This window comes from Polyodon spathula, chromosome 6 (genome assembly GCF_017654505.1).
Source record: "Polyodon spathula isolate WHYD16114869_AA chromosome 6, ASM1765450v1, whole genome shotgun sequence".
In the NCBI taxonomy this organism is placed as follows: Eukaryota; Metazoa; Chordata; class Actinopteri; order Acipenseriformes; family Polyodontidae; genus Polyodon; species Polyodon spathula.
In genome coordinates this window covers 40,759,575-40,785,788 of record NC_054539.1, presented here as the reverse complement: position 1 = coordinate 40,785,788, position 26,214 = coordinate 40,759,575, and the positions used below count along the sequence as shown (strand labels likewise).

At 40.5% G+C, this 26,214-nt stretch overlaps 1 protein-coding gene across 3 annotated transcripts in view; it reads left to right on the top strand.

Moving 5' to 3' along the window:
* The window catches only part of arfgef3 (ARFGEF family member 3), a 105,112-nt gene that overhangs the window by 39,137 nt on the left and 39,761 nt on the right, over positions 1–26,214 (top strand). For all 3 annotated transcript variants that reach the window (XM_041252847.1, XM_041252848.1, XM_041252846.1), the window contains exons 6-15: positions 3,913–4,047; positions 5,120–5,242; positions 9,315–9,360; positions 10,784–10,868; positions 12,156–12,260; positions 12,915–13,239; positions 15,578–15,690; positions 17,352–18,274; positions 23,084–23,250; positions 24,489–24,654. In XM_041252847.1, coding sequence (XP_041108781.1) covers positions 3,913–4,047; positions 5,120–5,242; positions 9,315–9,360; positions 10,784–10,868; positions 12,156–12,260; positions 12,915–13,239; positions 15,578–15,690; positions 17,352–18,274; positions 23,084–23,250; positions 24,489–24,654 — 2,188 coding nt within the window. The remainder of the gene's footprint in view (positions 1–3,912; positions 4,048–5,119; positions 5,243–9,314; positions 9,361–10,783; positions 10,869–12,155; positions 12,261–12,914; positions 13,240–15,577; positions 15,691–17,351; positions 18,275–23,083; positions 23,251–24,488; positions 24,655–26,214) is intronic.

The following is a 26,214-nucleotide window of genomic DNA, read 5'->3' as shown; positions in this document are numbered from 1 at the left end:
AGACCAGATTAAGGCCTTGCCGTTGTGCCCGAACCCACAGTGCAGGGTGATAGAAACGCACCTCAAGCGGGCGTATGCAGTGGTGGTGCAGGTAACTCACCTGTCAAACAGGGCAAGTGTATTGACGGCCGATATTGGCAGTGTACTGCGCAAGGCCCTGCTTTCTGAGCCTGTCCAGCACACTGCTGCAAATCTCTGGTCTCCAAGAGCAAGCTCTTGGCCGGATCCTGGCTAGCTTAATTGTGGCTCTCAGACAGCTGTGGTTGTTGCAAGCCAGGGTCCCTGATGCGAATAAGGCTGCGCTGCTAGACACGCCTATATCCCCGGGACATACCTTTTGGGCCAGCCGTGGAGGAGATCCTGCAGAGATGGCCGCGTTGCTTCCTTACTGTGCTCCTCCGAGGCGGACTGTCGCCAGGACAGTTCTAGTCCCCAAGGCTCTGCTGGGTGACCTAAGGCATCGCCTATAGGGCACACCAGTAGCAAACAGCTGGCCACTCCCAGCAGGCAGAAGGATGTGGCCAGCCCACAGACCAGCATCCCAGGTTTTCAGGGCCAATTCCCCAGACAGCCACCCCAAACTGCCCCACCACAACCTCAGCAGCCCCGGCAGGACCCCTGAAGTCTGACTACCTCAGATTCCGGCATGACAGCTGCAGTACTGGCGCGCTTGCACCTCGGACTCTTGGGTGCTTACCACCGTGCACAAGGGTTACGCGCTTCAGTTCTGCTTGGGACCTCTTCCCTTTCGAGGAATCATTAATACTTTCATGACAGACCCTCTCCAGGCCTCGGTACTTCAAAAGGAAGTGGTCACCTTGCTGTGCCAGCGAGCCATTCGTTTTGTAGACCCCACCTCCCACTGAGAGAGGTACTACTCAAGGTAATTTCTGTTGCCCAAAAAAGATGGTGGCTTTCGCCCCATCCTAGACTAGACCTGAGGCTTCTCACTTCTTAAAAGAAAGGAGATTCCAGATGCTGATTCACCATCACATTCACCAGTCAGTCCGGCTGGGCGACTGGTTGACCACCGTGGACTTATGGGACTCATAATTTCACGTTCCCATTTGTCCAGAGCACAGGAAGTACCTCCACTTCGCCTTTCAGGGAAGCGTTTACGAGTTCGCTGTGCTGCCATTTGGCCTCTCCCTAGCTCCTTGTAGGTTTTCAAAGTGCGTGGACGCTATCCTGGCCCCCCCCCCTGCGGCTGCAGGGGATCAGAGTAATAAACCATCTCAATGACTGGTCGATCTGTTCCCAGTTGCGAGATGGAGCAGTGGCCCACACAGCGGTCGTGACAGAGTATCTGGCGAGGCTAGACCTCGCCATCAACGATGCAAAGAGTCGGCTTACACCAGTGCAGTGCACGACTTACTTGGGGCTCCGGCTAGACTCCAGTACGATGCACGCATACCTGTCGGACGACAGAGTAGCAGCTATCCAGGGTTGGCAGTCCTTGTTTCAACAGGGATCGCAGGTCACCCTCCTATTGTACCAGAAACTGTTGGGTCTGGTGGCCGCAGCCATTCAGCTGGTCTACATTGCATGCGCCCGCTACAAGCATGGCTCAATGCGTTCCACTTACATCCCAAGCGCGACAAACACCGTCAGCTGACGGTGTCTCATGTGCTCGGCAGCCCTACGCTGGTGGAGGACCAGCTCTCATCTGCGCAAGGGTGTACATATGGGAGTGCTAAGAGGTACACATGTGTTGGTCCGGACAGTCAACACAACAGTGGTGGCATATGTCAACCACCAGTGTGGCCTACTGTCCCTGAGAGTGCATCGCATTGCCTTCAGGTTTTTGATGTTGGCTCAGAGGAACTTGCTGTCCCTGCGGGTGATGCGCATTGCCAGAGTGGTGAACTGGGCAGCGAATCTCCTCTCAAGGGACAGTGTCGACTCCAGCCTCTGGTAGTGGACCACATTTGGGAATGATTTGGGAGGGCGCAGGTTGATCTCTTCACCTCAGTGGAGACGATACACTGCCCCCTGTGTTACTCCCTCCATCACTTAGACAGTCCACTAGGCATTGACACCCTTGCGCACTAATGGCCCAGAGCGTTTTTATACACTTTTCCGCCTATACCAGTGCTCCTGGCCTTTCTCGAAAAGGTCCAGTTAGAGGAGGCGTCAGTTCTCCTAGTGGCCCCCAGGTGACCCAGGAGAATCTGGTTATCGACCCTGTGTCCGCTGTTACACGGCCAGCCCTGGGAGATCCCACTTCGCATGGATCTGCATCAGGCGAGAGGCACTCTTTGGCACCAAGAACCAGGCAGGTTTTAGCTGATGGTCTGGCCCCTGAAGGGACCGTTGGTTAGCCCTATGGCTATCAGATGCAGTTGTGGGTACCTTGCAGAACGCTAGGGCAGACTCCACTAGGTCATTGTACACCTACAAGTGGGAGTATTTTCAAGCTTGGTGTCTGGCTAGAAGCCATGACCCAGTCTCTTGCTCTATGACAGTTATCTTAGTTTCTGCTAGAGCTGCTTGATGCAGGTAGGTCACCTTCCACTTTGAAGGTGTATTTAACGGCTGTTTCTGCATGCCATGCCCCCTTAGATTCGGTTCTATATCCCATTCATGCTATAGAGTTGAAGTATCTGTTTATGAAGATAGACTTCCTTGTGGCAATCACCTCTACTAAGCGGGTCAGTGAGCTGCAGACGCTGTTGGTACACAGCTCCTGCATGCGTATTTGGGACGGTGGCAGCAGGGTGTCGCTGCGTACAAACCCTGTTTTCCCTCCCCAAGGTGATCACAGCCTTCTATGTTAATCAGCCTGTGGAACTGGAGTCCTTCCATCCACCCCCGTTTTTCTACAGAGGAGGATGAGAGATTGAAATTCCTTTGCCCAGTGCGGGCATTGAGATGCTATGTGGATAGGACAATAGCTCTGCGTCATTCTGAACAGCTCTTTGTCTGTCACAGGATACGGATCCTAGGGAGGGTAGCCGCACACTCCACTAGAGGGCTAGCTACATCTTGGGCCCTTTTCAGAGGGGCTTTGCTGTCCAATGTTTGTACTGCGGCTAGCTGGGCTATGCCGTATACCCTTTCTCCAGGTTCTACCGCCTTAATGTGGTAGCTCCTGCCCTGCCTTCATTAGGCACAAGGGTCCTTGAGGGTGTAAGCTCACATCGCTAACTCTTGGGTTTTGCGGTTCTGATGCGTCCCTCATATGCTGCCATTCCTTCTCCCTTGCGACAGCTCTGGTATACATTATCCCATATATAGTCATTGGTGGTGGGTCGAATTGAAACGGAACGTTATGTTACTTATCGTAACCCTGGCTCCCTGAAAGAAGACGACCACCAACCAGGAGGTTGCATCAGTTGCCCTCACAGGTTCGACTGGAAAAAGAGAAATGGCTTCCTCTGGATGACTGTTTTAATTCCTCGGTGGGCGTGATCAAGTGCGTCACCCCAGGAAGGGGCCTACCGGCACCTCTGATATAGGGAGCTCAGCGAAAGCTACCCAATGGGCAGGCATATCCCATACATAATGTTGTTGGTGGTCGTCTTCTCTTTCAGGGAGCTAGGCTTGCGGTGAGTTGGTACAGTACTATATTTTTAACAGAAGTAGTATTTTAATGAAGAACGATATGATTCTGAAAATATCACTTGCCAAAACTAAAGAGACGACACGTTAAATATAATACAGTACATACTCTTAAATCTGGTACGTGTTGTAGCGGTATGAAAAATGTCACATTAACAACCTAACAGCAAAATGAAATCTAAATGTTATCCATGAACCGAACTGCATAAAACCAAAAAATGCAATTAAAAGGTATCTAAAGTATTCAAAATGTTAATTTAATTTACTGTGTACCATTTGAGTTTGTGATTTGTGTTTTTTTCTTTTTGCCCGTCACGTTTGTTTTTCATCCCTCCCCCTGTGCTTTTCTAGCTGTGCCTGGCATGTCATGTTCCTGGATCCCTCCGAATGCATGAAATGATAAAGATTTCCATTACTCAGATCCTAAGCACCCTGTGCCATCGTGTCTTTGTTGATGCTAATCCCAAGACCTCAATCTCCCACAAGGTATTCTCATTGGCTGTTTCAAATGTCTGACTCAGACTGTGTGGGAAGCATGTAGGATGGAGGCAGTGAGCAAGGCTGGCGCTGCACGATGACTAATCCCCAGTTTCAATCAATGGAAAAATGACAGTGTCGCATCCTACCTTGACTTGAAACCTAAGTTTCTGTTCATTTATATCCATAGCACCCACAGCCATGTCGGCAAATGCCATGGCTATATTGAACATGCCCTTTATACTGTATCAAAAAACAACACTTGAAAAGGCAGTCGTGTGCTTTTAAAGATGAATTCCACGAATGATAGAGGAAAACATTGGTCACCACAGTAAATTAAGTACAGCAAAGTGCTATCACAGCAGGCTTTTATATTAAAGGAAATGTTAAAATATTTGACAGAGTACGTTTATTTGTTGCTGAATTGGTCCTATGTATTAAATACTTGTCTAATAAGCAGGTGTATAGTAGATATAGTATATATATATATATATATATATATATATATATATATATATATATATATATATATATATATATATATATATATATATATATATATATATATATGTGTGTGTGTGTGTGTATATGTGTGAATGGTTTCAGGTCAAGAATTGATGCAGGAGCTTTTCTGACCAGATTAAGCTGGGGAAGTACCCTTTTAGACCTCATAATGAAATCATTAAATTCATCGTAAAGCATCACCTAAGATTTTATTTGAAGTGTTTTTGTTGATTTTCTGAGAATGAGACACTGCCATTAGTCATGTCCATCTTTCAAAGATGGTTATGAATGAATGATTTAAGCTTGATACTTTAAAACTTTTTTTTTATTAGATGCATGGTGTGGAACTATTTCTGAGTGCAAAAGAACTACCTAATTCTTATTGAATACCTGTGACAAATTGTTTTTAAATGACAGAATCAACAATACATAGGAAAGGGTGTTTCCTTTATATTTTGAAGGGCTTCTTTGGCTATAGGGATCTCCCGGATAGGCAGTGTCTGTTCAGAAAAGCTCCGGACCACTAACTGTGATCTAATGTTGATTTAAAACCAGCTGTCTTGTTGTTTTACACCAGGTTTGCACTGAGACGTACCTGTCAAGCTGTCACCAGCGCAGTATAAACACTGCTGTGCGGGCCACGCTCAGCCAAATGTTGAGCGACTTGACCCTTCAGTTGCGTCAAAGGCAGGAGAACGTGGTGAGACTTGCAGCCACTGCAAACAAGCTAACGCCTTCTGTGTTGTGTTTGTGTCTGCATGCCACGTATTCGTGCACTGCACCACTGTGATATGTAAACATGGCCTTTCTTTTTTTATCGGTGGTTGCTGGCAAGAAGCCCACGGTTGCCAAGTTTGACTGTTTTGTATGGGATGCAATGATTATTTACCCTGGAATTGTATTCAACAGAAAACTTTAGAGAGATGAGCTAATTGTTCATATTTTAAACTTACATGTAATCAACCAAAGTAGGTGAGAACTAGGAAGCATGAAAAAAAGAAAGCTTTTAAAATCCAAGCAGATCCCCCCATACATAAATACATTTTAAGCCTTCTTCCTTCAAGTCAGAATAAGAGCAAGAACCAGGCTTTGAACATCATAATCATAACTTACCTCAGTTTATTATCTGGGTACCAAGGGACTGAACATTTGCTACTGCTTATTAAAGGGGCATCTATCATTTGCTTCTATTGGAGGGGGTGTGCATTTTCTGGAGTTTACTAGCAGACAATTATAAGGACTGGATTTGTTGTATTCATTTTCTGATGCAACACTATTCATTTGATGATAAACACTACACACTTTAAACACTCCTGTGTAGCAGTGGGTTGAAAAGATGCGAGTCAATACTGTCTCCTGAACTAAGCACACCTGCTCCTATAAGCCAGTAATCCCCAAGATATTTCTTAAATAACAGTAAATGACAGGGGCCTTTTTTTACTGCCAAAGCAAATATAATTCTACCATGAACAAAAACACCTATGAATGTAAGAAACTAGACAAGTAACTTACAACTATTCTGTTTGTGTGATAACCTTTTAAATCATAATAATTAATAAATAACTTTATTTTATGTTAGTTAAATTAAATTAGTTAAATGTGCAAACCTAATTAACATGCATTTGCCAGGTGAGTGCTTATTTTGAGCTCTCCAGTTAGTATACTGTAAGTGTCCCAGGTGTCTGGATTAGGTCTTTCATTCCACAAGGACATAGTTGCTGATTCCCTACAAGAGCCTTTAAAGGGTATGAGGGTGTTGTGCAAACCCTTGGTTAGTAGATATTTTTAAACCTAGTTCTGTTACATTCAAGATAGCATGTTTCAAGACATGAATGTTATTTATTTATTACTTTTATTAATTATCTGTGTCTTCAGCATGATAAATACTGGTTTTAGAACCAGAGAAATGTCTCTGTGACAACTGGTAGGTTAGTGAAATGCACTTAAGCACTCCCCATCTTTTTTCTGTTATTGAAACCCAGCTGTTTTTCCTTTATATGTATCTGGATCAGGTGAATTAACAAAGGAAGTACAGGAGTGACTGGCCTAACTAAAAGAAAGGCATGAAAACTGGTCACTGTTGTTTTATTTTGTTTAGTACCCCGTTTTAAACTAAAATGGCAAGACATACAGTATGTGCTCACATATGGAAATGCGCTCCGGGTAAATCTGATGGAATTATTACATTAGCTATATAAAAGATTACATATTATGTTGAGTTTTGAGTTGATATTCTCCTGTGTAATACATTGGACCTTAGAAATGCCTTTTGCATTTTACATAAAACTAGTGTAACTTGACGCAGTCAGGTGAACTTGAATAATCATTGCACTCCATTTTCATGCTATGCATTTTGTCTCACTGTGTTTTGCTTATGCAGATGAAATAGGCATTTACTGAGCTGAACTACATCCACTGTAAACCGGCATGGTGGTAAAGCGCGTGTGGTTCAACCCATATTGTTTATTTCATGCTACTCTTTTTCCATTATTTCTTTAACACCAGGCACAACAATAAGCACGCAGGCGTAGTTGTATGTTACTCTGTTACTTGAAGGTATTGCAGGTGGGCTTGTGGTTTCAGGTAAAACTGGGAACAATTACTTTCCTTTTCCTTAGCCTCATTTCCACTCCACTGTAAAACAGAATACAAACAAGACCCAGCTGAAGTTATGAATGTAATGTATTTGTCCTACATGGCCGAGTTTATCTCAGGAGAACTTACTGGTAAGAAACAAAGTTTTAACACCAACTGGATGCCTCTGGTCATCTGTATGTGACGCCTACATTTATAATCTTTTTTTCTTATCTAGTGACCCACTTCTCTAATTTGGATAAAACTTTTCATCACTAAGAATATCTGAGTAAAGGGATATACTGTATGGAGGAGCGTGTACTTCTGTCCTTCCATCTGTACATACATGTTTGGTGGGTTGTATCACTAAGCGAATTTGACTGCTTCAGTTGATCTGAGGCCCAAGCTGGGTGAAGTTGTTTGGTTTCTTGGAAACTGAGAACACATCTCTGCTAAGCATGCTGGTCCTCCTTAAAGCATTCCCTGTGCCAGTTACATGAGCATACAGAGCTCAAAGAGGGTACATTATGTTTAACTTCAGGCCCATCAGTGTTGCAAGCAAATTGTTGTAGTCACAAGAAGCCATCGGATCCTCTAATCAGTAGTTTACACAATCCCCTTTCTAGCCACAGTAGATATACTGGTGCAGATATAAACTACAGATCAGAGCGTGTTATCCTTGGACACATAAAAATAATCACTATTAATTCCTACAGAACAGTAATGAGTCACCATTGCTTTGAGGGCAGAGAAACTGCAATGTGCTGGCCCGTGGTTTGCGATTGATTACATCACAATTGAAGTCACCTCAGGCACTTTATCTCATTCCTGTCTAAATTGGAAACTCGGCCTGACACCAATGTATAGCAAATGAAAGATTACAGGCAAGAGTCCATTTGAATTATAGCATGCCATTCCTTCTGATTACGGGCACTCATACTCAGAGTTATTGTATATAATGGGATGTGTGGAAGAACCTGACCTGTCTGTCTTTCTGCACCACACTCACATTTTATCACACGGTGAATGCAAGTCTAATCGGGTAAGCACATAACTGACTTCTTGTTCTAGGACTTGTAGCTATAACTATAGGGTTCATTAAGAAACAGCCATTTTCCTTCACTTTTATAGAATCTTAACCTTGAATATTTTATCCGCTTGAAACACTTTTACCTATCGCCTAATACGGTTACACCTAATGCATAGTACCCAGTGCAGAGTATTCTGTGTTAATTCCCACTTTGTTTGGTATTTTTGTTTAATTGGCAATTAGAAAGAGATTATAAACTCTTATATCAATTACATCAGTTGATGCATCTATAGTGATTTTTATATTGAATTTCGTCAAAAATGTGCAGTTTCTTGTAATGTAATAAAATCTATTGTTTTAACGATTTATGAAAACAGTGCAGTTAATTGTTAATGTTTGATGCAGCAGTCACGTCACAAAAGACAATGCCAGTTATCTAGAGGTAGTGATTTGCTATGGAGGATATTAATATTATTCTAAACTAGGCAGCTTGAAGTGTATGGAAAAGTGGTTTTCTGTCCAGTTAGAGGGCATCTATTATAGGATAATTACAGCTCTAATCAAATCAGTACAATCATTTGTCTGAGGATAATTATACACTCTAAGGATTCCTAAGTAGTTTAATAATGGACGTACTCCCTTTCCATTAAAAGTTTATCTGTGCAAGGTTAATCAGAGATTAGTTCATTTATACAAGATAAAATGATACCTTACTGATGTATTAAGGCAGTTATGAATTATATAACCAACTGTCAGTGAAGGTCTGAACGACTGATAAATACTGAATTACAGTAACTACTCCATGTGATAACTGTTTGATTAACAAAGCACCACTACTACTAGTGGAAAAATGGAAAATTGATGCACGTACGTCTCAGGTACGTACGTAATAAGGTCTTGTTCTGAAGCAGAGGCAACTATTCTGAAAACAATAACAGTATAAAACTAGTGAGACAGTGCTCTTGGCAACACATTTCTATTGTTTAATACAAATAATAAGCACCGTATTTTCTTTTCTTTCTTGTATTCAGTGTTGCGAAATGCCACCAATTCTTTTGATTATGCTATAGTTTTTTTATTAGCAGATGCTTTCTTTCATACAGTAAACAGTGGTATGATGACAACAATGTACTATTCATCTAACCTTTCTCTTATTATAATGCTGCAGGCAGCAGATGGACAGGAAGAGTCTTTACCAACATGTCGCCAGAAAGGTACCCTTTTATTTCATAACCTGGTATTTGAAGGTGTTAACTCAGTAGTGCCTAGCAGTGGATTCTAAATAGTTTGTTGGTACAGTAAAAACAGGCACTGATAAAGTGGGTGTACTGTAGTAATTATCACAAAATAAATGTCAGAGATAAGCCATACAAAAAAAAAAAACTAAATTGAGTAAAAGCCCATGTGGCTGACCTTTTATATAATGTGTGCCCTGTGCTGTTTTAAAATAACTTTTTTGATTTAAGTAGATTTTTGCCTTATTCGCATTTCAAATATGCAGGTGTTTCAACTAAAAAGTTAAAACACCATTTAGAAAAGAGGGCCATCCCATTTTCTGTCATAGTTACTGGTACAGTATATCCTACTGCTGTAACTGGGCAATTGCATACAGATCGTATGTTTATTACACTGATAAGTCATCGATATCATGACCTAATACACAGAAACTTGATCAGCAAAAAGTCTTGCCAGTAGTCTGATATTGTAAAAAAACTCTGAGATGTTTTTCAGTAACTTAACATGCTGTTCAGCACTTGTGGTGTTAACCTTGCCCCCAGTCGACTGGTTCGTGGCAGGGGGTGTGTGACAGGGTTGAGATGCCATTGTAGAAGAGAGGCGACTGCCTGACTCCTGTTTGCCTCATATAGGCAGTGCCATTGCACCTAACCCACCGCTAAAATTCACAATCACCTAAAAAATAAACAAAAATAAGTCATGTCAAAGGCCTATGGGGCAAATTAATACATTGTTCTGGTGTATTATAATAAAGACTAAAGTATAACATGGCTGTAAGAACTATTGTATTGTGCTCAAAAGATAAAACTAATACTTGCCTTTTATTCTGCAATGTGTTTTGTTGTGTTGTTCATGTAGGGCCTAGTTTTGTCATATCTAGTCTTATAACCTCTTCAGTAATGTATGTTGAGATGCTGGGTCCTAAAGTAGAATATAAGTGGAGGCATTATGCATTGTAGAGCTCTGCATAAAAAAAAAAACTACAATGTGTGATTTAGAAAAGAAAACCCAAACCTCTGTTTAGTTTAATACAGGAGTCTAGGTGTTAAATTTAGGTGGTAAGTTTCCATTTTAATGGCGTGAATTATTTCAGAATCTGGGTCTCTTTTCCATTATCATCCTAGTTCTACACAGCTTGAAACATCTAGACACGTTGACTGCCAGAAAGTAGTAGTTGTCAACATCACACAACATTAACAACATTAAATTCCAGTTGACTGATTGGCATCTGTCTGGCATTCTTCCATGGGTTTGGAAATCGAAGTACTGTACTATTGGCAAGTCTTTGTGCAAAACCTGGCATTGTACCTGACTGTACCAAAATTAGTAATTACATAATGATTAAAAGGCTGTGAATTCATCACAAATTTAATTATTTTTTTTTTTTCCTGATCTTTCCAGATGCTTTGGCTACCGAGGAGTCTCTTTGCGAGGATATTGTTTCTGTTCTTGCTGTCTTCTGTGAGAAGCTGCACCTAGTTATTAAGTAAGTACTTGTTGTCCATCTGATAAAACCAAATACATATTTAGTGAGGGGGTAAATATGGGACCCTACAAAAAAGAAAAAAGTAATTTTAAATCATGGAGGAAAAAAAAAAAAAAACTATAGTAATAAAGACCAACTCACAAAACTGTATCATGAGTAAGACTACGATTTTATCAGAAGTCACAAAGTCGTGAATTTGATTGAAGACCGTGAAATCTTGAAAATGGATGTAAAAACACATTTGATTAGTCCTGTATTTTGTTTAAAAAAGAAAATGCGAAGTCTGAAAATACTAATCTGCGAGTATCTGTAAATTGTCTGGTTGTGTAGCACACAGCATATACGTGTAAGTATGTAGGTCAGTGAATGAGATAGCTGAGCGAGCAAGCATGTAAATGTGTGACAGCTAAAATACAAATAGATTGTGAGTGAGTTGGTTTCTGTGAAGACAGAAGAACAAATGCATTAGAGAACAGAAGTTTACTGACCTACAGAAGCTTTCTGTTTCAAAATCCCCTCAATGGAATCCCCAAAAGCCTGGGTCATATTTCTGTCACAGATGAATGCGGTACATCAGGTACAGACAGCTATAAAGACTGTACAAAAGATGCATCGTGTTGCAGTCCTTTTGATTGCGCAGTGGTTGCAGCTGTTGTTCATACTTATAAATACTGACTGAATTTGCAAAATGGGATAAATTGACATTTAACTAGATGTGCTGAGTTTGTACCTCCTATACAAGAGGTTTAAAAAAAAAAATCAAAAGCGATGTCGTTGGTACATCCATAGTCTCAACCAACAGAGACCCCAAAAGGAAGAATTTCAAACATTAATTAGAGAGCTGCAGGTATGTGACAGTGAGAGATATCTGAAGTATTTTAGAATGACAGGTGAAAGGTTTGACGATCTGATAAGGCTGTAAGACGTAATTCCGACTTGTCACACAGTTTGTTCTGTAAGTTGTGTACCCCTAAAGTAACATTTAAAAATGTCAGAAGCAATAGTCTTTATATTACTGGTTTTTGGTGTACTATTCAAGAGCTCTTGTGTATGTTGATGTAGCAAAAACTACATTATTTGGTGACCTTCCTGTGAATTCTTGTTTTTTTGCTGCACCTCGCCCATGAAATGTACTAAAAATTACTGTGCCAAAATCATAGCCTTAATCATGAGATCATTGGCCACGTATAATACTGATAGGTATTTTAAGATTTAACAATGTAAATATATTTGGTGGTAACTGACTGTACAATTGCTGGTTTTTTTTTTTTTTTTTTTTTTTTGCAGTGAGAACAAGCAGCTCCAGCTTCTGTACCTGGAGTGTATCCTCTCCATGCTGAGCAGCTGTCCTCCCAGCATGCACCTGCACAAAGGCTTCACAGACTTGATTTGGTGAGTGTCTATTCCACTATTGGAATAGAAATGGACGAACCAATTCTGATTCTACGAGACTCCGTTGGGGTCACGGTGTCTTTCTGAGCCTCCATTCTGAGTTATAATTTAATAGTATTAGTACTATGGGGGCTGTCAAGTCACAGCAGTGATGGAGAACACTTCACAACCATGGAATCTCAAATAATAAAAAATACCTCCAGATTGAATCATCTAAAAAAAAAAAAAATGCAGTTCAAATCTTGAGAAAAGAAATGGGGGTAATAAAAATAGTTAAGAAGATGTGAGAGAAAGTAGGATGTGAACCTACATCCTATGGGACTGCAGGCAAGTGTGAGTCATATAGTCAGGGGATCGCATGTTTGAATTCTGGCTCTGCCAGTCATTGATGGGGATTCCACAAGGAGAATAGCATTGGCTCTGGTGTACCAGTGGGTTAGATAGGCAAAATCCTTGCCGTGCTACAGCAGATCCTACTGGTCAGGCTCTCGATGAACTCAGAGCAGACACTTCAGTTCTGAGCTTCAGTTCTTCAGTCCCTATATAGAGTGTGATCCTGGATCAGCCTGCAGTCAACGCTGTGTAGACTGACCATGGACCAGCCTTCATAGGAAAAATCTGTCTAGATTACGTGCTGATATTTTTCTTGTTTAGGAAGCAACTGTGCCCGGCCCTGATTGTGATCCTGGGGAACCCCATGAATGACAAAACCATCACGTCGGCTCATGGAGGGGTGTTGCAGGAGATGGACACCTCCTCTCTTGGGCTCTCAGACCATGGCCGTGGCTCAGGCTGCTCCTCCAGTGCCCCCACTCTCATCGGTCCTGTGGCACGCACCATTTACTACATAGCGACAGAGCTGGTGCGGCTGGTAGGGTGTGTTGAGTCTATGAAGCCAGTGCTGCAGTCACTCTACCACCGGATACTGCTGTACCCCCCTCCCCAACACAGGGTGGAGGCCATCAAGATTATGAAGGAGGTAAAAACTGAACCAAGCGTTTTGGGCAAACATAGTGGATAGCTGAATCACTTATACAGTTGTGATTAAATTTAGTAAAGATATTCTGTATCGCAAGTTATAGTGAGTGTTTGCATCTAGAATTAGGCATCTGCCTGACTTATGTATGCTTACCTTTTTAAATGTTTATATTGTGTTTTCACAGACTTTTGAAATAGCAGAACTACATTTTTCTTGACATTTTTTCACCGTATTTAAGCCATGCGGTACAGACTTTGTATAATGAGAGGCCCTATATACTTTCCTTCTATAACCTTTCCATATAATTTACCACAATGGTAATAAATGTGAAGCCTGGGTTAAATGGGGCAGATATTGCCAGTGTTAAGCATAGATGTTTAAATATGTGTTAAATGTTCACATTAAACTGCTTCAGACTACCTCAATAACGCTATATCTTATACTCGTTCCAAGAGCATTTTGAGAAGTCAGAACATGCCTTCTTTTTCAAAGCTTCAAACTAAGCCATGCTGCAAACTCTTTGTTAATTGGGCCATTTAAAATGGTATTTGAATTAAAAACTATTTTATATATATATATTTGCTTATTTGCATATATATATATGTTTGCTTGTCTGTCACTTCAAACTGAATTCCCGACCGCCGTTTAGCCAGGCTGTTTATAGTTTGAACACTGCAAATTAAAATGATCCATGAATGTTACCTTTTTGTTTCTTTTTTTTTGGTTGAAAAAAAAGTGTTGATTTAATTAGGTTAATTCATGGAAAGTTACATTTTTGCTTCACTGTACGTGCATTATAGAGAGGGAGTTATTTTATTTTGTATTTTAGTCAGATGTGTAGTTGTTATGTGTCCTCGCGTGGCACCACCCACCCCCTCCCCCGTTTATAACACACACACACAGTGGTTTGCAGAAGTATTCACCCCTTACAAATAATGTCACATTTTGTTGAGTTACAAATAATGTGTGCACAGTTTTTCAAACAAACTTTATTATTCAAAGCTGTAGTGGTTAACTTAACACTGTTATAGGAGGAGGAGGTTAAATGTCAGCAGAACTTGCAAAGAATATGTACAAAATGAAATTTACTGGTTGCACAAGTATTCAGCCCCTTAAGTCAGTACTTGGTAGAAGCACCTTTTGTAGCAATTACTGCTATGAGTCTTTTTGGATAGGTCTCATTTTCCCATTCTTCATGTTAAAATTGCTCCAGTTCTGATAAGTTTGTTGTGGATCGTCGATGGACTGCAGTCTTCTAGTCTCGCCATAAATTTTCGATTGGATTGGACTGGACCACTCAAGAACATTAATTCTCTTCTGAATTTCTTCCCCAGTTTCAGAGTCTTGGCTGACAAAAACAGGTTTTACTCAAGGATTCGCCTGTACTTTGCACCATCCATTCTCCCCTCTATCCTGACAAGCTTCCCAGTTCCTGCTGAAGAGAAGCATCCCCATAACATGATGCTGCCACCACCTTTCTTGACAGTTGGTTTTGGTGATGTGCAGTGTTGGGCTTGCGCCAAAAGTAACGCTTGGAATTCAGACTGAAAAGTTCAATTTTAGTCTCATCTGACCACAAAACCTTTTCCCACATGTCTGCAGTATCATCTACATACTTTTTCGCAAGCTACATAGTGCTTTAAGACAAGGCTTTTTGATTAATGGCTTCCACTTCTTAATGATGGACTTCACTGTGCTGAGAGGGATAAAATCGGCGTTTTTTAAATTTTCTTGTACCCTTCTCCTGCTCTGTGCCTCTCTACCACTTTATCCCTGACTTGTTTCAAAAGTTCCTTGGTTTTCATGGTTGCTTTGTTGGATCACTATGCAAGTTGCAGCTTGCAGCTTTATATACCTGAGGGAAATTATGTACAAGTTAAACCACTTTTTAAGTACACACAGGCTGAAACTATTTCACTGATTTTGTGACCTTTCAAATAAGTAATTTGTACCTGAACTCATTTGTGGCTGCAGTAGCAAAGGGGTTGAATGCTTATGCAACTGAGATTAATCTGTTTTTCTCTGTAAATCTTACTTATTTATATTCTATACGTATTTTTTAACTTTATCAATGTGGAGTAGTTTGTGTAGATTCTACATGTAAAGTGTAATTAGAAAGTGTCGTGGAGTACGCTCAGGTGCCAACAAAATGTGAAAACTTTGCAGGGAGGTGAATGCTTGTGTGTGTGTGAGAGAGATATTCTATTTCTGACTGTTGACCTTGGCCTCAGTGAGACATCTTACAGTTCCCTTTTAAGAAAAAAATAAATACTTGTTTTTTTTGTAAGTACTGCTTCCTTACCTTTTTTTTTTTTTAATTTCCTTTACTTTCAATCAGATTCTGAGCAGCTCCCGGCGTCTTTTTGACGTGGCAGGGCCTGTCGTTTCTGAGCCAGAAACCAGGAAGAGGTCCTTATCCAAAAGGAAGTCTCATCTGGACCTCCTGAAACTGTGAGTGTGTTTTATTTATACATCTCATTGTACCAGTAATATCAGCAAAAAGCATGTTTCCCTCCTATTATTGGGTCTAGTCACCTTACTAGGAAAACTCCCTAATCATCTGTTGGAACAGTTACATTTGTATTCATGAAAGATGATTCATCACACAGTGAGTCATGGTCTAAGTGGTGAGTAAATAAGTCACTGATAGTAATCTGACAGGAATTGTAGTTGTCATGTACAGCACAGTTAGTTGATAGACGTCATTACAAAAAAAACTCTGTCCACAAAAGTAATGAGCAACGCACATCCTGTGTAGCAGTACACAGACCTTTAGGAATGTTTTTCCATTCAACATTTAGATGACGCAAAAAACATTATGTGGTCGGACAATATATTTTACACTGTTCACGATGGATGGAGGGTTATGGTGGCAGCCATAAACTAAGTACTTCACCTTGACTATGTCTGTAATTTGGTCCTTCAATTGTGACATCACCATTTCCCAATAACGAACATTTTATTTTACTTCCCTGTGTTTTAGAAATGTAATGTTGCATCGTTGGCACGACCTGGTGCGATGTGGGCATTTGATAGTTTAGATCAGGTTGAATTAATGGGCGAAATAAAAGTAATGGGATTATAATGAACATTTTGATTTATTGTTTGTGTTGTTAGTTTAGTAAAATAAGTGCATTTTTAAAGGGTGCATTTTAAAAGTTTCAAGACAATAACTAAAGATAAACAAATATAAGGAAATATAAAAGTACGTTTAAAGATTTAACAAGATCAAAAGTCAATTACCTGTTCTTTTATGTAGAAAAAGGTACCAGATATTTTGAAAAGTTGATTTTTTGTTGTTTTGTTTTGCTTATTTTTCATTATTTTTATGTATTATTTTACAACTTTATAACCAGTCTGAATCCCAAGTATTTTAGTATTGTCCCTCACAGAAAAGGGAGTGGCACCACATTTGTTGGCATGGTCTGGGATGCGTTATTCCTTTTTGGAGGGTGAAGTCAATACCCATGCATATCTGAGAATTGTCTATAGTGCATCCTGCATTGCTTCATTTCTGCCCTGATGAAAGAGTCATGTTTTCAAGATGCAACTATTCACTGTGCCATATGGTTTGTTAGTGGGTCAAAAGAGATGAACCAGAACTCGCAAATCTCCCTTATACTACACAGTCCCCAAATATTGAGCATCTGTTGTATAAACTTCAAAAGATATGTGAGCCTATTTAGAGTTCTCAATCCAAAATGGGACCGAACATGTCGGTCTGTCTGTCTGTCGCACTCACATGGCGAACACAATAACTGCCTTGGTATGGCCTCAGTCTTCACAAACTTACATCATACACTCCCAGCCTCTTCAAATCAAATCTCAACTAAAGATACATTGTTTTTTCAGTGAAAACCGGGTTGTCTGGCCAAGTTTCAAGCACAATGCTACAGTAAGGAGCCATAGACAAGCATCAGTATTCTGTTCTGTAAGAGACATATTGTCAGTTATCGTTATCAAGTGGCATAAACATTCTAGTTTCCTGAAAATGTTCTATTTCATGCCATAATGTATATGCAAGCATCCGTGTGTTTGTTTGAATCCACCTTACTTCCTTACTGAACTGTGTTACTTGAATCCACCTTACAAACCTCTCTATTTCCTTACAGGATAATGGATGGCATGACTGAAGCTTGCATGAAAGGGGGGATAGAGGCCTGTTTTTCATCAGTGTCATGTGTATGTTCACTACTGGGAGCCCTGGATGAACTGAGCCAGGGCAAGGGCCTCCAGCCCGAACAGGTCAATCTTCTTATGCGTCGTCTGGAGGAGCTGAAGGATGGAGCAGAGTCCACCCGTGAATCCATGGAGATCAACGAGGCCGACTTCCGCTGGCAGCGCCATGTTCTCTCCTCGGAGCACACCCCATGGGAGCCCAGCAATGAGAAGAGCCCTGACATCAGTATCAGCGTCACCACGGATACAGGCCAGACCACTCTGGAGGGTGACCTGGGGCAGACCACTCCTGAAGAGAACATGGATGAACCAAGAGCCATTCTGCCTAGCCCTTATGTACAAGACAATGGGGAATTCTCCAGCAGGGAAGCAGAGTTAGAAACAAATGAGCAACCTGATGTGATCCAGAGAAGTCACGCCCTGGTCTACCCGGATATAACCAACTTCCTGTCAGTGGAGTGCAGGGCGAGGTCTCACGGGTCCCGATACAGTGAAAGCAACTTCAGTGTGGATGAACAAGATCTCTCGAGGACAGAGTTTGACTCCTGTGACCAGTACTCCATGGCAGCAGAGAAAGACTCTGGCAGGTCCGATGTCTCAGATATGGGCTCCGACAACTGTTCTTTGGCAGATGAGGAGCAGACCCCCAGAGACTGTCCTGGTCACAGGTCTCTGCGCACAGCAGCTCTCTCCCTAAAGCTGCTCAAGAACCAGGAGGCCGACCAGCACAGCGCACGGCTGTTTGTCCAGTCACTCGTCAACCTCCTCCCTCGTCTCCTCAGCCTCCAGAGGACCACAGAGGTGGACTCCTCGCTCCAGAACTTCTCCTCCACATTCTGCTTGGGCCTGCAAGTCGGTAAGAGTACTCTACTTGAGCTTCCTTATAGCTAACAATAAAGGCCCAATTTAATTTCCCGTATCCTAGGCTACGTATAAAACTACGTGCCAGTGTTTGTTTGTTTGTTTGTTTGTTTGTTTGTTTATTGTAAATGTGGTTTTCAGCTCCAATTTTCCAGCAGCCCAACTCATCCAAGGGCCCTTTTATCAAGTGTAACGGGTTTGTTACACATGTGGGTTGTCACTGAACAGTACTGAGGCAGACACAGAGCACTGGGTGTTGACACGCTGCACAGGCGCACAGGTTTAATAAACACAAGTGCTGACCCTGGGGTACTGGCAATGATAGCCCTAGTGTCACATTTTTAAAAGAAAAAAAATGACTCACACAAATGACGAGCACTAGTCTCACTAAAAGGAACGTCCCGCTTCAGGAACCTACTGTATGTAAACCCTGTCTGTACTGTTTGGGATCAACCTCCCCTAAACTAACCTATTCCTGGGCTCCCGGAGTCCCGGCCTTTTCACGGCGATTCCTGCTTCTTCATGCGGCCTTGGCTAGGCATTTCCTTCACAAGCACTGTCTTGCAGTTGAAGGTTCTCGTAGTAGTTAATCCTGCGGCGCGGACACTCTCCTGGGTTGTGGTTGTGTACTGGGGTATATGCTCCTGGGGTTAGTGCTGGCTCCATAGCTTCAGCAACACAACATAAACAAAACGCAGCCATCTTTTGCTCAGCGCCCATCTGTATGGCTATGGCCGTGCAGTAGCCATAAATTGTAGCATAGGCGCTTTTTGAGCTCCTTGTAGCCTTCCCAGGCACACCCCATAGCCAGTCCGAACCTCACAGTCAGCTCAGTGCTGGGTGAGCTTACCTGAGCAATTAGTTGCTTAGCAACACGTCTCCAGTTGCACATGAACTCCAGAACCAGCGACATGGTCTCTGTCACACAAGCCTGTACTCTTTTTTTTTTTTTTTTTTTTTTTTTCTGAAAAGGCTAAAAGGTTTGTTATAAAACTAACAACTTAAAATTATAATTGGGCTAAATAGTTTCTTGCTAGTTTTATAATATTTCACATGTATAAATGTACCAGCTTAGAATAAAAGGATCAGCCATATAAAAACGTGATATCAGAATAAAATGTTATTTCTAATATGTTTACTTTTTTTCACCCCTTTGCAGGAGAGTGGTTTTCAGAAGTATGCTCTCATGGTATAAACTTTAATGAACTGGCATTGCGTTAATCGTGAAATATTGTCATATTGGTATTGCAAAGGAATTAGATCATTGGATCTGAAAAAACCCAGTAATCTGTGTGTATTAATTTAAATAAGGTGTGGCAGGGCAGAAGAGAGCCCTGTACATAATTAAAGGGGGTGGGGCAAAGCCCTGTATGTAAATACACAAATTGTTTTAAACGGGGATGTGATTATGTGATTTTAATGTATTTTTGTGTTCTTTTAAAACAATGTTTGGCTTTGTTATTGCTCTTGGTTTGAGAGTATTTTTGTTTATTTAAAAAGACTTAAGGGGTAAATGTACTAAAGTGTTGCATCTGTCTCGATCGTTGCAAAGCAGTCGGAAGTGTAGCGTGAAATGTACTAATCAAATGTAACGCTGTTAGCATCATTTTAACGAATGCTTTGCAGCCGCAGTTGTTCTTTATTCTTTTAACCTTAAATGAATATGTAGTTCTGGGCATTCCTGTAGAAATTGGCAAAAACATGGTAGAGGTGCAAATGAGGGATCAAAAATATTGTAACGAGATGTACTAAAGCTGCAGGCAATTGCGACACTTACAATTGCATCAAGAACTTTTGAAAGCACGTTTTAAACAGTCGCAATTTTGTTGCTGGCATTTCCCAGTCTGCTTTTTCTCGTGTGTTGCCAGCTGTGTTCAATGTATTTTTGAGATGAACACCCAAGTACCTAATTTTCACTAAAGTCAGGGTGTACTTACAAGCCTTAAAAACAAATCTCTATGACATTTCTGGTTTTCCCAGCGTGTTGGGACCAATCGACTGCACACATGTGCCACTAACCCCTCCAGTTCATTCTCAGCATCTGTGTAGGAGCATGATCTGTTTGTTAATTGTCTAGGCTACCAAGTAGATCAAGGTAAAAAAAATAATAATAATAATAATAATAATTCAAATAAAATAAAAAAAAAAAAGATTTATTATGTGTTACCAGGAGGCTAAAGTAAAAAGAAAGTGCGCTACAGGTACTCGTTTGATTTTACTACTGTCCTGTATACTGTATAGGCCTACTGTACAGATTTATAATTTTACATAAAGTAATGTCACATAACCAAAACACGTTAGTGTTATTTCAGCGCAGTGATTTATATTTAAAATACATTGAGAACTGTAACGTGTGTGCAATTTATTTATTTTTTTTGTATTGTTTTATTTAGAAGCATGTCCGCTTTAGCGAGGGGCTGCTGTATGATTATGAAAAGCTTTTTAGGGGTGAAGGTGTGGGCCCCACTGTAGAATCTGATGGGATTAAACTGCCTTTATTTATATTTATTTAGAAAACGATTGAGTGCGAACAGCCAATCAACTTCTAGATCTAGCGGGCTTCTATTTTGCATAGATGCCCGCTGGAACATTGAAGTGCTTAACTGTGAATTACATTTTAAAATCAATCCCTGCAGAAGTACCAGCTTTTTCCCTTAACATTCTAATCTACAACTAATCTGATAACATAAAAAGCTACTTAAACATACTTTTTGATGCTGATCTAGAGACAAGCGAAACCATGTATGTGACAGGACACCATAATGAAGGCTCAGTTCGCAGATACTGGACAGCAAATCAACAGGGAAGACACGATTGGTCCACAATTCTGTCATCGGCTGGATCCAAACAGCACCCTCCCTCAAAACCAGCCAGTCAAGCTGCCAACCCGGTTTCAGTTCTTTCCGCACCAGCCAATCCACTCCCAGTGCTTGATAGGCCCGCCCAGATGTCCTCGGCTCACCGCGCACCAGCGACCCCTGTGGACTGGCCGGATGCCAGCAGGCTTGCCTGTAAGCTGCTCAGAGCTGCGTTGTCCTCCGACGCTGCAGCTCTGGGTTGACTGCATGGCGGGCTTGCAGAGTGAAAAGAAGCAGTCGGCTGACAGCACACGCTGCAGAGGACAGCGTGTGTTCATCTTCGCCGCTCCCAAGTCAGGACTGGGGTGGTATCGGTGAGCTGAAACAAAAAATACAATTGAATATTTCAAATAAGGAAAAAAAATAGTTTAAAATCAGTTGGCGACTACTATTTATTTATTTTTTAAGTATATGTTGCGGCTCTCTTTATTAACATATTATTTTTTCTTTGTACATATGACAAAATGTGTTCTTTGGGAATTGTCTTAACGAAAATGGCCGGCCGCAAATGGCCCATCTTAGTACATCTACCCCTAAGTGTTTTGTTTGTTATTGTTTGTTTGGATGTGGTCTGGCAGGGGCAATTTGTTAGCTGTTCGTCCCTGCCAGACATCTCGTGATTAATTATAAACAGATTTTCTGTCAACCACGCAAATATTAAAAATCCTGTGCAGAAGGTGACCATCTCCAGATTCATTAATTAATTGATAAATGTATTGGTAATGTGGTGATGGTCACTGGTATAAAAACCCAGCAGCTGTGTCTGAGGGGGGAGAGAGTGTTCAGAGTGGAGAATGGGAGAGTCGGGAGTGAATCAGAAACGAAATAGAAACTAAAAACCACAACAGTTGCTACTAGTGCAGGAATAACCAGCGCGATACTTGTTAGAATTATTATTTGTCTGTTTGTTTTGGCCCTGGAGCCGTTTTTGTTTGTGTTTTTATTTAAAACCTTTTGTTTATTTATTAATAAATGCGCCACAGCACTTCCCTACTCCAGCAATGTTGTCTGTGTACTTCCTGGCCTGACGTCCCCACCCTTGGCTGCCCTGTCACATAAGGGTTAAAATTTCTCTTCAATAAATGTCATATAAAAATGATAAACAAGCCACAGTTGGGACACACTTAGCCAACCTTTTGGAAACTGGTATGTGAGCACTTTTCAGTGACATTAACAATGATTTGATTATCATTATGAAATGTACATAGACTGTTAGACATTAGTTATCATTTCTCTAGTGTGAAAGACTTAGGGTTAGGGTTAACCCTAAGGGTCACTTCTGAAAGCCAGTGTCTGTCAAGAGCACAAAGCTCTCTCCTTTGTTTGTGTCCATCATTATCTCTGTGTGCTAGCTCAAGTGCTCACACTACCCGTTTTTTTTGTTTTTTTTTTTTTTTTTTCAGCTTCATTTGGACATTGAATGGTTTTCTCTGCTTTTTTCCGGAAAATAGGAATGTCGGACCTGGTCCGACATAGGACCGCAAAGGGTTAACGTAGAGCAGTAACGACTATCATGTTTTAAAATTCAACTAAATGTTTGCATTTAGACCTATATTATCCATGAATGTGCATGGTGGTGAAATCGTGTGGGACTAGAAAAATATATAAATATTACTAATGGAAAAAAGACATTGTTATAGTAACTAAATAGCTGAATGAATATGTGTCATCAATTTATTTGCATTTTGACTGTATTTGCTTCTAGTATAGAATAGTAAGTTCCCTTGTAGTTTTTTCCATACGTGAGAGCACCTCTTAATCTAAAGAGTCATACTGGGGAGCTCAGTGAGCTATACAGTACATGGCACAAGAACTATTCAGTGGACAGCCATAGTATAGAGGGTTTCAGCACATTGTAATCTGAAAAACAACCACAAAACAATAAAAGGCTTCTATGAATGTTGTGCTAGTCACAGAAGAATATATTTTGTTTTTTATTTCCATAGGTGGTATGCATTCACCAGGATTTGAAGCAAGCAACGACCTTAGTTGCCAGGCACTTATGAATGCAGATGGACTGTACCTGGTCTCCTACTATGCAATCCTTCTCAACCTAAAACTGTGTTGCTGTGACTACTACAGAAAGAAGCCAGCTCCAGTTCTTGTTAGTTTGGTAAGAAAACATGGTATATTTTTCATTATAGAGAAAATAACTGTTTGGGTTTTAAACTATTTAAAAATGCATAAACTGCCATTATGGCCATTTAAACGCAATATGTGTCATTGGGTTTGTATTTATGATGCTGTCTCCGAGTAAAAGAAATAACTAAACAAATATCATACAGTACTTGCAGTTAGTATTACTTGCAGATCCTTCCCCTTCTTTTAGTGCCTTGGCTCAGTTGTCTAGCTGATGATATCTGCTGCCTTAGGTAGTAATGCTACATTAAAAACACTTGATTATACATTTATATTGTAAACTATGTTAAGTCAGTCACCTTTCTTGTGAGTCAAACTCTAATTTAGTATCAAGTGTCATCAAAAATGAATACAATTTAAATTCACCTGTACAGTTTTTAGGCATCCCTGTGAGGTGAACTTGTAGGAGTTTGCAAATCTGTCGCCACAACTTCAACTGCTTATATCTAAAAATAATTTCAGCTGACAATTTCATATTTTCAGGGTGTGTAAACTTCAGCAAAATCTAACAGCACCCTTCACTTTAACCTGTAACTTGTGATAGCATCCATAGCGGGGGTCATGTGTCTTCTGTATAGGGACAGTATTGTCTTAATGTTTGGTGCACAGCTGTATTTTTTCATTTTCTTACTTTACTAGTAAAAGTTAACCCTTTCACTGCTGTGTTGCTTTGCCGTCTAGTAATATTTTATTTTATTTTATTTTCCAGACCATTTAATTTGATCTGATATTCCCCTTTGAATATGTCCCCCAGGATGCTTTGGTTTTGGGTATGAGGGGGGCAGAGTGTCGCAGGGCAACTGGTTACTGGTTAAATAAATAAATGGAATTGTCTTGACTTAAAAGCAGTAATGATTGAGGAATGGTCATATACACTCCAGAGCAGTTTTCCCTGTTTCCACTACCCCTTGTGGCCCTAACCCTGACTGAGTTTTGGCAAGTTCTTCTAATGTGTTGTACATTTACAGTTTAACAATGATTGTGTGACCTAATGTTTTGTATGGAGGCACATGTAATTGTTATTAACTGTGATGTTGTAATGCATATTTTATTGATTCACTGGTCCTCTTTTTGGTCTGTGGCAGCATAAAGTGGACTACCTCAAGTAACATTTATGTGTAGAAGTAATAGTTAAGAATATATATATTTCTTGTGAAGCATTGATTGGTGCATCCATACTAGTGCGTTAATGTACATCTCTTGGGCCTGCAGAAGGAGTTTGTGAGGCAGATTCAGAGCAGTGGGGTGCTGGTGGTGCTGTCCCAGGCCTGGATAGAGGAGCTGTACCATCAAGTCCTGGACAGGAACCTGCTGGGAGAGGCTGGGTACTCGGGGACAGCGGAGGAGCACTCTCTGCCACTCATCACTATGCTGACAGGTAATCCAAGTCTTTTATAGAGTAAAATGAGAATGCTTTGCTGGACACCAAAGTTTCTTTAGTTTTTGGGTGTTTTAAAGGGTTATCTGTAGTGCAGTCAGAAAAGTGAGGATACTGCTAGATATCATTCTCAAACACTGATCTCACCCACTCTCTACTCTTCTCACACACTCTAAGGTGGAGCTTTTTTGCACACATCTCGGGACTGTGGTCAGTAAAGTGCATTTTTCTTCTCAATTGTGTTCTGTCATCATTTTCAGAGGTATACCGATTTTGTCAGTAGACTGTGGGCAACAGTGAAACAGACTGATGAGAATTAGAATAACAGACAGATAAAGGTCTACATTAAGCCTTAGCTCAGGAGGTAGAACATTATTTAAAATCATTTAATTTTTTTTTTTTTTTAAAGGATAATATCTAACTACATTGTTATTATTGGGTGCTAGACCATGATCAGTAAAGACATTGCACTGTTAAGCAAGTGTGTGCAATATTTATGTTAGTAAGTGTGAATGAGCTGGCCCAAAGTTCTGAGAAACACAGGAATATATATACACATAAATAAAACAATATTAAAATAGATAAAATGAACAGTGTTATTTTGATTCTTGCACCCTTGCATGTATAGGCGTTATCTTTCGGGCACACTCTCTGCTGCAGCAAACCACAACTCAATTCCCTCTATTTATTTGAACAATGTCGCATGACTCTCGCAATGCTAAAGATCTCACTAATTAGTGTATTGAGGCTCTTTTCATCGGCATATTTTCTCTTAGTATGTGTGACAAAATGTATACTTTGCGAATTGTCTCAACGAAAATGCAAATTACAGTGTGTTTGCTCTGCGACTGAAAAGTAGTTTAATCCCATCAGATTCTATAGTTGGGCCCCCACCTTCACCCCCAAAAAGCTTTTCAAGATCATACAGTAGCCCGTCACTAATCCAGACATATCTGTCTGACATAAGGAGGTGTCGGGTTTAAAAACAATACAATAAAATCATACACACATGCATTTTAAATGTAAGTCATTGTGTTGAAATAACACTAATGTGTTTTGGGTAGGCTACATATTACATTATGAACAAAAATATAACTCTGTACAGTAGGCTTATACAGTACAGTAGTAAAAATAAAATGAATACTTTGCACACTTTCTTTTTACTTTAGCCAGTAGGCTACCGGTAACACAAAATAATTCATTCTGCTGTATGAATGATTGTAGCGGGTTTTTTTTATTTATTTTTGTATTATTATTATTTTTAACTTGGCCTACTTACTGGCCTAGACAATTAACACAACATCAGAATGAGCTGGCGGGGTTAGTGACACATGTGTGCAGTCTATTGCTCCCAACATGCTGGGGAAACCGGAAATGTCATAGAAATTTGTTTAAGGCATGTAAGTACATCCTGACTTTAGGGTCATTCCACAGAAATCAATAAAACAAAACAACAAAAAAAAAAAAAAACAGCCATTTTTTTACTTGACCTCCTCTGATTTTGCTTCTGCACATATTATTATCTTTGGAAGAAGTGGTTACACTGTGAATTGTATGAGT